This window comes from Tubulanus polymorphus, chromosome 9 (genome assembly GCF_964204645.1).
Source record: "Tubulanus polymorphus chromosome 9, tnTubPoly1.2, whole genome shotgun sequence".
Taxonomy (NCBI): domain Eukaryota; kingdom Metazoa; phylum Nemertea; class Palaeonemertea; order Tubulaniformes; family Tubulanidae; genus Tubulanus; species Tubulanus polymorphus.
In genome coordinates this window covers 11360491-11372685 of record NC_134033.1, presented here as the reverse complement: position 1 = coordinate 11372685, position 12195 = coordinate 11360491, and the positions used below count along the sequence as shown (strand labels likewise).

The window sequence follows — 12195 nt, the reverse complement described above, 5'->3', positions numbered from 1 at the left end:
TAAGCCACGACCTTCCTTGTTAACACCGCTAGGCGGCCCCGGATTTTGCAATACATGATCTTGGTTCTGTTAGTTGAGAACAGAATTTTTCCATTGAACCCCGGAACCGAGATTTCCAAACTTCGTACTTTAAAAAATTTCTTACTTGCCTTTTGGCTGCGTTAAATGCTTTACCAAGTCACGGCATAAATGAGACACAGAGATGCTGCCGAACACCCACAACTAGATTTCTATAAGACGGCGCATCGACGTTCACACACGTTTGTGGAACCTCATATATATGTTTGAGATTGGTTAATTTGCAAGGGAGGAAATTTTGCGCAGAAAGCAATTCAAACGCTGTGAATTTCAGCGATTTGCTCGCCGTTTAGAAATTTTGTATGATTTTTTCCAAATATATTTATCAAACTACGTCCACTCATCGGCACGACTAAAAGGGAGACTTTTGTTGCACCTGGCACTCATTGGAAAAGAGTCTCGATCATTGCCCATAATTGGAAAACCGAATGTAAGGTGAAGAAACGCTGAGAATTTTCTGACCGTTTAGAAATTTTTCACTGAAAATATTTTTTGCGGCGTCGGCCTCTAGTAAGTTTATCAAAAGGCCGAATGTAAGGCGCATGGATAAACACTTCAGTTCCAACCGTTTACAAATATCAAAAAGTATTAGTTTATTTGTCATTGTTCAAAGTGTCTCGGGCGAGTCGAGTGCACCAGCGTGACTACGTTTCGCAGGCGCCGGCCGGCCGCGGTGGACAGTGCGATTAACCGGCCCCGACATAAACCGGTCCTTATCCCGAATCGTGCCGGTTCCCATTCCTAATCCATATACTACTTATCGCGCTGATGATATTTCAGCCAATCGGCGATGCGGTTATAAACAGTGTTCGGTACTTTCGCGAGGTGGCCGGCATTTTGATTGCTGAATATACGTAGAATACTCGAGATACGACGCATTTTACTGAAAGGAAAAACTGATCAGCGCTGAATCAATGATGGACGACACGACAACCGCTGAGAATATCATGAAGGGTAGATCCCAACTCTACAAAAATCAAGGCAGAGATCTAGAGGTTGGTCTAAAAGACATCGGAGAAAAAGTTAGAAATCGCACTGACACTGTGTTGTTGTGACTGACTGACACCGACTGTCTCTGTCTGTCTGTCTAGGCCTAACTAAACTAACCAACTGATTCAGAATGACGTCCAGCCATGAGTCAGTTTCACATGTAATGAAGCATGATGTAGTTGTTGGTTGGCTGGGGCTGGTCAGTTTTTTTTCCTAAATTACCAAGATGTTAACTCTATTTTTCATTCAATTAAATGCGGATGAAATAAATTCAATTCAAATTCTCCAAAATTTCCTCAATCTAAAAATCTGATGAAATCTAGATAGAAGTGGGGTTTAACTGACCTTGGAAAATCAAGGAATCGGGAATATCTAGAATATATCAGGGAATTTAAAACAAATTTTGTCAAAAATGTCTATCAATCATAACCAATGTTTAAATTGCTGCTACATTGTAAGAAGAACAGTAAAACATTACCCTAGTCTCCAGCCTGCTATACGTGTTATATGATTGTTTTCTTCTGGTTTATTTCAGGAGATGAGGAGACGCAGAAATGAGGTGTCGGTGGAACTTCGGAAGGTGAGTGAGAGATAGTTTTAGTGTTCATCTATTTATCTGTCACCTGGAGCCAGTTGGTCAAAAGTTGGTTAGAGTTAACCAGCGGATAGTTGACATAGTGACAATTGGAATTTATCCACGGCATTTATCCACGTGTTATCTGTAACCAACTTTTGAGCAACTGAACCCACAGGACCCAGTTACACAGTTGTGAGTTAAGATTTGACTCAGGACTGTGGAACTGGGTCCTGTTATATAATTGTATAAATATCAGTGGAAAGTCTGGGAATTTGTTAAATGGTGTCACGTGTTAGCCCATCATTTTCGATTTGTGATTTCTTATGTACCTTTAGAGTAAAAGAGAGGAACATCTTCTGAAGCGACGTAACGTGCCGACGATCGACAGCACTGACTCCGAGGACAACGAGAAACCGGTCAACCAGTCATTAGAATCGATCGTGGAAAACGCCGCTAGCGCCGATAAAGAAAAACAATTGAACGCTGTCCAGGCTGCCAGGTATCGACGTGCAAGATTTATAACCGTAGAAGTGATTAGTACTGATGGTTCATTGTGGCCATTGCGCAATGAAAGCAGGCACTAACAGAAAATGGGAATTTTATCCGGGCCTTTGAAAAGCTCTGGAAATCATAGTTTTTTCGCTTTAGCAAATCCGAAAATGGAATTGAAAGTGTCCTCATTGATTGTTACGTTAATTCTTATTTTTGTCTTTCATTCAGGAAATTGTTATCCAGTGAAAGGAATCCACCGATTGATAATCTAATTGGTTCAGGAATTTTACCGATTTTAGTTCAGTGTTTGCGAAGAGATGACCAGTAAGTAGAGATTTATTCGTTTTATATCGATTTCCAGCGTTTGAATTGAATGATTGAGCCCTAGGTTTTATAAAGCAGTTTCATACACCTCCTGGAATTCCTGGAATTTGAGCAAAATCAATTCCTAATCCAGGACCTTGAATGCCTGGAAATTCAGGGTTTTTAAGGGCTTTTCCTGGAAAACTCATGGAATTTCAGGATCAGAGCCTTTAAAAGGCTCTGATTTGAATTCAATGAATGAATGGGGTAGTTGGCGAGTGGTTTAAGCTGCCGGTCACTGGTCTCGTCAATCCAGGGTTAATGGGTTCAAACCCGGGTGGTGACGTAGTTTCTTGGTCGAAGGTTTTTCTCTGGTCTCTCCATTCTGGCAAAAAGAAACATTGAACCCCCTAATAATGCCCCCCTGGGCCCGGTTTCACAAAAAGGATTAAGGCCTAGATCGACTTAAGATTAACTGAATTAATGAAGAAATTAAATCGATTTATGAGTTAAACCTTTTTGTGAAACTGGGTCCTCCTGTGTGGCACTCAGTGAGTTGAGGGAATGAATTAAGTTTACGCTGTACTTATAGCAAAATATATTTTTATGTAGTTGACTGCGTTAATGGATTGGATTCTTAGCAGATCGAGTCAGGGAAAAGAGCAACGCAAATAAAAAGTGTCCACCCGCGAATAAAATTCATTGAAAAATAATTTTGATAACGTACAATTTTTCAGACCGTCGTTGCAATTTGAGGCGGCGTGGGCGTTGACGAACATCGCGTCGGGAACATCGGAGCAGACGAACGCGGTCGTATCGGCGAACGCGGTGCCGCTGTTCTTGCATCTACTGACGTCGCCGCATCAGAACGTGTGCGAACAGGCCGTATGGGCACTCGGTAACATCATCGGCGACGGGCCGTGTTTACGTGACTACGTCATACAACACAACGCGGTCGATCCGTTGTTGCGCTTCATCGACGCTGACATACCGATATCGTTCCTGCGCAACGTCACGTGGGTGATCGTTAACTTGTGTCGTAACAAAGATCCGCCGCCGCCGATGCAAACTATCAGCGAAATTCTTCCCGCGTTGAAGCGATTAATTCATCATTCAGACACTAGTGTAAGTTCATAGTAATTAGCGATTATATATAGACTGATTATAATCATTGTGTCCATATTTAATCCGAGTTGGTTTAGTATGTCGTAATCCCTGTCCACATCCTGTATATTTCAATGTGTAACAGTAATCTGCCCCTGAAGAGGAACATTGGAATTATAACCGGTCCTAGCCTATATCTCTTAGTGTAAATCAGTCATCAGTAGTACTATTCGGTATTCCTGAAGATGACGATTGAATATAGTTGAAACTTTGTGTGGGATTCTCTCTATAATATCGTCGCAACCACTGTGCCTCCAGTTCCAGATTTGACTTTGAAAAGAGAGTTAAATCATTGCGAATGAACTAATTCAAACTCTAGATTGCGATTTAACCTGAGAACTATATAACAGGCCTATATCGGTTTACTGTTGAATGTCGATGAATATTGAGATGTTTTCTAATTGACAGATTTTGGTAGATACAGTTTGGGCGTTGTCTTATTTAACTGATGGCGGAAACGATCAAATACAAAAGGTCATCGATTCGGAAATCGTCGTTTTTCTCGTTCCTCTGTTGAGTCATCAAGAGGTGAAAGTTCAGGTACGTTTGCTGCGTTTTAAATTTCTTCCAGTTCAAGCTGCTTTAAAGCCTGATGAAGCTTTAAAGCGTGAATTCAATCCTTTACTTAGACTATTTAAAACTTTTTCAAATATCTGTTTGTAAATTGGAAATTTCGTTTACCGTTCAAAAAAGTCCTGAAGGTGGGAGTCGAAAATGTCCTTGAATCGGGGAAAAGAGTCCTTGAAAGTCGTTGAATGAAATTGAATTGAACGCTGTAAACTGATTGGTTTGAATTGTTTGTATTGTTGCAGACGGCTGCGTTACGTGCAGTGGGTAACATCGTCACAGGCACGGACGAACAGACGCAGGTCGTGTTGAATAATAACGCGTTAGCGCACTTCCACGCTTTACTTAGTCATAGCAAAGAGAAAATCAACAAGGTACGTTACGTTTAAACAGTCGTAAAGATGCTCTATTCATTTTTTGAGGGTCCGAGGGTAATTAATACTACTGCATGAGGACATTTCTGATCGTAGGCGGAGGCAGCCGTATTGATTTTGATTTGGTTTCTTTTTGATTGTGATGAAATCGGAAAAATCTAGAAAAAATCAGGGAATTTGATAAATTTAGCAAAAAGATCTGAAAAACCTGGGGAATTTGGATAATGCTATTGACCACATGTTAATCAATACGTGATTCATGAAAAAATGAATTAATTGGTACATTCCAAACCTAGAAATTCCTCAGATTTACTTACGGAATTTTGTGTTATAACATGGAAAAATCAGGGAAAACTCAAGTGCATTTGTTAATTGGTGTAAAGTGGCGCCTCCCTGAACAAACACCATTAAATGCATCGGATAGAAACTGTTGTTTGTTTATTATAGGAAGCCGTGTGGTTTTTGAGTAATATAACTGCTGGTAACGTCAGTCAGGTGCAAGCGGTCATCGATGCCGGTCTTATTCGATTGATTATTTACCATCTAACGGAGGTACGTATGTCATCTGTCTTGTTTTCTGTCTAAGAAAAAACAATGATAACAGTTATTTAAATTCATGTCCGTTTCTCTCAAATGAAAAGCTTTGAGTAAAAGATATCTGTATCGACTGTAGAGTAAATCGACCTCATTAGAATTGTGGATTTATCACTTATAATATTAGTATCTATACAATCAGTAATGGATAATAATGATGTTTTACTATCTGCCCACAATTGTTCAGCTGAGCTGCTAACTGTTCTTGATTTTCAGTATTTTCAGTTACTCTTTTATAATGAGAAATACTGATTAGAATTGTTTGACACATACAGAAATATGAAAGATGTTACTGAGGGTTTTACTGTTGATTACTGATTAATTTGAAAAGAAATATGAGGATGTTACTGAGGGTCTTACTGTTGATTATTGATTAATTTGAACAGAAAAATGTAAGATATTACTGAGGGTTTACTGTTGATTACTGATTAATTTGAACAGAAATATGAAAGATGTTACTGAGGGTCTAACTGTTGATTACTGATTAATTTGAACAGAATTATGAAAGATGTTACTGAGGGTTTTACTGTTGATTACTGATTAATATGAACATTTTCTTTCATATTTCAATGAAATGTTACTGAAAAAATTCAATTTGTTACCGATGGCAGTTTAGCCCTGTCGTTGCGATATATTTCATCGTGGTGATTTTTCAGAGCGAGTTTCAAACGCAAAAGGAAGCGGCGTGGGCGATCAGCAATCTAACAATCAGCGGAAACAAAGCTCAAGTGGCGTACGTCGTCAACGAAGGCGTCATACCGCCGTTCTGTAAACTGTTGAAGGTGGTCGACTCGCAGGTTATACAGGTCGTCATCGACGGAATCAATAACATACTGAAAATGGCGACCGCCGGAGACGAACAGGCGCACGTGTGCCGGCTCATCGAAGAATGCGAAGGTAACGCGTCGCTGTGATTTAAACCAAACGATGAATTCTTTATTAGATACTTCTTTATTACTACTGACTAGAATACAGTGAGAGGATGTCATCAATACGAGTTACAGTCAGTAACAAAATCACGTCTCGTTTAAAAATTTAATTGGGTTAAATATTTCGACTTAGTATTTCTTGGTACTGCCACTGTGATAGTATGGTGCTGCCCTATATATATAAGATCATCGATACGACTATAAACTCAATTTGCAAAGTCACGTTTTTGGTTTAGAAATTTAATAGGGTTAAATCTGCCTTCAACGCTGGTAGTTCTCTTGGTACTGCCACTGTGGTAGTATGGTGCTGCCCTAATTACCAGTCATTCTGTCTATGTTTTGCGATGCAGGCGCGTCCTTGACATTCGAAATTTCTCCTACTTTCTCTTTCTATATCATTAAAACTCACCTATATCCAGGAACGACTGATCAGTGACGATCCCGATTCATTATCGATTTTCGTGTTGTCTTTTGTTTTCAGGTCTAGACGAAATCGAGAGGCTGCAGAGTCACGAGAACGAGGAGATCTATCGTATGGCGTTCGAGATAATCGACTCGTATTTCAGCGGCGACGTCGACGAGGACGCGAACGTCGCGCCTATATCCGACGGACAAGCGTATCAATTCGCGACGAATTCGACGATTCCGAATTTCTCGCTCAACGATAATTGATCGACGGCCAATTCAGATAGGATATATATATATAAAACAAACGAAATGGATATAAATAATAAAAAAACGCAAACGAACTAATACGTCGTACGACGGTGAAAAGATCGTCACCGGGAAGAGTATTATTTAGACGTGACTTGAAATCTTACGAGAGCGCGGCGGGCTGTTATCGTCGATATGTTTCGCGGTCGCCGATCTCTTCATTACCGACGATTGACGACGTATAGCGATGCAAATTAGGTCTAATTAACAATGCTACGTATTGTTGCGTAATTACGAATCGACGATGGATGGAATATTTTCGTTCGGAAGAGAAGCGACCGAAACAACGCGTCCATCCGGAACCGATGAAAGATGAAGATTTAACGCTCTTGCTGCTGGTTCCACGCGGTGTCTTTAGTGCCAGGCGGTGTTCTCTGGTAACACACATAGAGCTGGGTCCAGTTGCGTAGTCATTTGTTTAGTCCACTAATGGTCTTGAATCGTTGCTCGTTTGAAGATTAGGTATAGAACTGAAGCGGCCTTTGATTGATATTTGATAATTACCCGTAGCTCTAGAACAAAGATCTCTGATCTTCAGTTGCAAAACCGGTCTGTGTAGAACGAAATAAAAACAGGGCTTAGGTTGTTAGATTAGCTATATAACCAAATTCAGTTAAGACTTGCTGGCTTTAAGTTTCCAGATTGACTGCAGAACTGAAATTAGTTATGACCGAACTTAAGTTGCTAGATCAGCTATAGTAACGAGATAGACTAGTCTTAAAAGTCTTCGTCGCGCAACTGTCCCCCTAGCTAACAAGTCTAGTCTAACGATGAGGACTCGCTCCGCGTTATCAGCAACAAGAGCGTTTCGATATTTATTTCGGTTGAATCGAATTCGAAAAACGTCATCGAGTTTTAACTCGTCGATGATTGGCTGGTGATAAATACGCGTATCTTTTATAAAGTGTTGAAATGTCACTAGTCTGATGAAGACTAAGTGCACGCACGCGCGTCTCTTGACTCTTCCAAACGGTTTGTTTACTTAAAGAAAAAAAAAAGAAAGAAAATCAACTTGCCTGCCGAAAAATTTTCTCGATGTGCGTATATTGTACGATGTTTGTTAATTTGTTTTTAATGTGCGTACGCTTCATTTTGTGTGTTGCGTAATCCGCCCTGTCTTCGGAACTAAGTAGATACCGCGGTCTCCGCCGTAGTAACGATATAGATTATGATGAATATTTACGGTAGAACCGTGTTTGGATGATCTGTTGTCCGTACGCACCCCAGCCACTAATGCTAAGTGGTTCTGATTTTCAGAATATTGTTACTACAATAAATTCTATCTTAGTGAAGGTCTCTCTATAGTGTTAACCTGTCTAATGTTCTTGAAAAAGATTTAACTTGTAACTGATTGCACTCTTCACAGGTTTGGCAGCCCTGCGTTCCGTTGTTTTTTACCCGAATCCAGAAATACTAATCATCACCATGCATAGAAAATCAGATCATGCGGACTTTGCCCGTTGAATAGTGATCGTCTGAAGGCGTGTTGCGTACAGGCTGTAGATTAATATCTGGGCTTCGTAATGTTTTTAGATTATAAAATGATTTTAAACGTATAGATGAACACTAGTACTACGGTCAACTCCGCTTAAATCCAATTGGAATTGTTAATATGTACAAAGTAACTGATCGGAAGAAGTGCTCGATATGTAAATTTTAAAATGAATAAAAAAATAACGCTTTACTTGGATTTGGAAAAAAAATTGCACGACATTTTCTTTTTCCTTTAACAGTCAACCTCGATTAATCCATTCTACTTGAAACGAATTAACCGAGGTTGACTGTATACACTACAAAAAATGTATATATCATTTTTGGCTGTGAAAGTAAAGATTTTCTATTAATCTATAAATTCGTGGATATTGATTGTTGTTGAAGGGTCGAAGTTAGAATCAAATCAAAATCTACTTGAAGTTGAGCGGGTTTAGCGCGGAGGCTTTATAACGGATTGCGATGATTCGTTGTACTTGGGATACTTTTTTATTTATTTCAATGTGTAAAAAAAATACCGTTATTGTATTTTATTTCCCTATTGAGATCATAATCGTGATGATTATATTATCGTCAGAGATATTTTATTGTTCTTCGATTTCGGACCATCCTAAAAAGAATGAGCTCGTTTTGAGTAACCCGACAGATCCTACTCTGAAATATGGATACATTTTCATTTTATCGCTCCAATTTTAGAATAGTTGATACTCTTTTTTGGAACTCGATAACTGCTAGAATAGAGTATTTGTAAAGGGACAGCTTTACGATCATACGTCCAAGTACTGATGCGTGATAAACGTGTCAACATTTCTAGTTTCTAGTTGATTTTCGACTAAACTACGCTTTACTGTTTTTGAAGTCAAAACTGATTGTGTTTGTGTTCGAAAACTGCACCCAAAAAAGAAACACGTCAGGTAGTAAGTTCTGCTAAAGACATGGACGTGTACCATAAATTTGATACTGTCGATTTCCACGTATGTTCCCTACCCGTGAAACTATTTACGACGCGTTGCTCCAAACGAAATATTTTTTTTTAGGTTTGTTTCATTCTTGTTCAACCATACGGGGTCATTCATAAAGTATGTATGTATGTATGTAGGTAAGTGGGTTCAAAACTGTGCCATTTTGATGAGTATTCGATGTACGCGGTACTCGTATGCGCGTGAGCAAGGGGGGAGGGTTTAGAAACGGTCGGCATATTCTGCGTACATTCTTTATGAACAGTCTCTTTGTAAATAATAAACACTTAGGTGCTAGTGTGTGTCGCATGATCTAGACATACATGTGTCGTTTTAAGTTTTGATAATGTTCGGCTGTAAACGTAATGGTCATTGTTTGAATTATTTATTGCTTCTTCAATTTTCGATCATCGTATTCTGATAACTAGCGATGTATCGGTTTTGGCTTTTTTCAAGTACCGCGGTACGATATACTAATTCCCCTGAGTAATTACCCTACACTAATTCAGTTTTGATTAGTCTGTACTTGATAAATCATGATGAGCAAAGATTATTTGGCTATATAGACACCATTCTATACGGTTCTGTGAAGCGGGTTGCTGGATGACTTGTTCATTTTATGTCACGCATGCTTCGCAGATTCATATAACTGAACTGACAGCGTGTATAGAAAACCTAATTTCTCATTTAAACTAATAAAAAAAAAAATGTTGAAATCAGAATAGGTTCAATCAGATTATTTAAAACAACAGAATAGTGTTTTTATGGTTCTTTGCATGTATTGTTTTATATTACGTTATTAGGGGGGAATAGTTCAAGTTAGTACTTGAGAACACGCAGCGTAGAGAGTGACGTTCGCATAAAATGCCTTCTACAAACGGGGAAGAAAGGAATGTGTAATTTTATATGTAGAGTATACTGATAATTTTTAAATTAATTAATATGAGGGAGGGTTGTGTGTTCGGTCCAGGGGGGTGTAGGCAACAGGGAGGGGGTGATTATATCGTGGGCAGTTCACTTTTGAAAAGAAGGCATTTTGTGTTGTTTGTGTTCGTATTATAGCTGAATAATTTCTTATGCAAGAGTTTTCACTTTGTTTGTCTACAAATTCACCTTCAATTAATATCGGTGTTTGTATTATGATTATTATTATTCTGTTGCGGTCGAAATACGAATTGGGCTATTTGAACGGGTACCATAGTTGTAAAATTGGGGGGGTGGGGTGGAGGGCAGAACACTTACGCGATCTGAGGCTATCAACACCACTGTTAGGCCTGAGGTAAATGAGCCATTTTAATGTTACGAATGTATTTTTTGAGAGAAAAAGAGAAATAGTCAATTTCAACAAAATTATTCGTTATTTTCTCATGTCGAAAAAATGAATGAGGCTCAATTTTTCGCGATATTCAGCAAAATATGGCATTTAGCGTTTAGTATCTTGTTGATCATCGATGTCGGTCAAAACTGCTAATTTAAAAAGCAGAAGTTCGTAATAGCCCAATATAAGATCGATAGAGATCCAACTTGGATTAAAAATCTCAGTGGATTGTTAATCCAACAACCGTAATTATAGCATCACGCTCGGTCAACCCTTGATTATCGGTCGTTCAAAATTCCTGATAAAACGTGCAGTTCATCAATCATTATGATGTTCGGTCATATCGGAATAAAACATTCATCTGAGATAATCAAGAGTTGACAAGAATTCTAATATTGTATATTATATTTATGTCAAATTGTACTCGTGTTGCGCAAAATGCAGAGTTATTAGATATATTTCAATTCAATAAGTGGGGGAGAGCAGGGGGAGGAGAGGGGGCATGTTCTTTTGGAGTTTCACATGAAATTATCAAAGAGAGTCGTAATTGGATGCGACGTTGTAGCTTTTGATTTAATCATTTCATTCTCATAAAATTAATTATAAGTCGCAGAAATTGAAAGAGGATGTTACAATCTTGGTATATACGAGGGAAGTTAGAGTTAAGAATGCCGTACTCGTTGAGTTATAGAATTTGATATAGATCGGCACTGCGGGATGATTTAGCTACGGTGGTATCGTTTTCACACGGGGGGGGGGGGGGGTATGTGTTTAACTATCTCCTCTTTATTAGTTCGATATTTGAAGTTGAATCTGAAAATACTCGGTATACTGGTAAAAACTTGTTACATCGGAAGCGATGAGTTACACGTACACAGTAGTTGCGTTTGTCATGGAGATTTTTTGCCCTGAATTTTTTTTCCGTCTCCTAACTGACGCTACTCGGTGAAAATTAGAAAGAAGAAAACAAACTCGCAGGTGTTTGGAATACACTTATTAAACGGCCGTCCATGATGTCTCTCGATGAGTGTTGGTGTAATTTGTGTGTTTTAAACATTATTGAAACCTCCAATAGTAAACCTTAAAGAATAAGCAGTAAACCTCGAGTCCGATGTTTCGGCGCGGGAAGGTTTTTATGCGACGTAGATGGTAAACGCCAACTACGAAAAAGTCCCGATTTTCTTTCAAATGAGACCTATTAGAAATAGAGACCGGGCTCAATCTTGGTACAGTTAACTCGGCCTTACTCAGTAGCGTTGGGTCAGAGTAAAAGAAGGTTTGAAAATTAACCTACTTTATTGTTTTACTATTAATCTATATATTGATTGTTGACCAAAACTGATAGTTTTACTGATGTGGCCAGTACTTCCGCCGCTGGTTCTTTAGTGAAAAACATTGTTCACCGATTTTGATCGTACAGGAATGTGTAGTTTCTCACTACACATTCCTGTAGGATATTGATGTATATGTTTCTAGAAAGGACATTTAGTTTTAAGCATTTACTGTTGAAATAAGTGTTAAGTGTATTCTTGACTTTTACAAGGTATAATATCGGTCTCCCTTTCTAGTCTTCAAATTCAGTGCGCGATAGATCGCGAAGAACAAAATTATTTTATTATGTCTCATTGAAAAAGCAAGGGCGGAT

At 38.8% G+C, this 12195-nt stretch overlaps 1 protein-coding gene across 1 annotated transcript; it reads left to right on the top strand.

Annotated features, from left to right (window-relative positions):
• The first annotated feature begins 913 nt into the window (after nucleotides 1–913).
• On the top strand, nucleotides 914–11322 carry LOC141910995 (importin subunit alpha-4-like). The gene is made up of 10 exons (XM_074801925.1): nucleotides 914–1073; nucleotides 1604–1648; nucleotides 1981–2144; nucleotides 2366–2461; nucleotides 3178–3565; nucleotides 4013–4144; nucleotides 4417–4545; nucleotides 4993–5097; nucleotides 5796–6036; nucleotides 6550–11322. The coding sequence occupies exons 1-10, from the start codon at nucleotides 993–995 to the stop codon at nucleotides 6738–6740; spliced, it is 1572 nt and encodes a 523-aa protein (XP_074658026.1). The 5' UTR covers nucleotides 914–992; the 3' UTR covers nucleotides 6741–11322.
• Nucleotides 11323–12195: the final 873 nt, after the last annotated feature.

What these genes read in the sequence shown, in the direction of transcription:
- LOC141910995 (XM_074801925.1), top strand. Translation starts at nt 993, where the DNA reads ATGATGGACGACACGACAACCGCTGAGAATATCATGAAGGGTAGATCC. An exon ending in ATCAAGAGGTGAAAGTTCAG is followed by an intron (nt 4,145 to 4,416) that starts GTACGTTTGCTG and finishes GTATTGTTGCAG; the next exon opens with ACGGCTGCGTTACGTGCAGT. An exon ending in TTATTTACCATCTAACGGAG is followed by an intron (nt 5,098 to 5,795) that starts GTACGTATGTCA and finishes GTGATTTTTCAG; the next exon opens with AGCGAGTTTCAAACGCAAAA.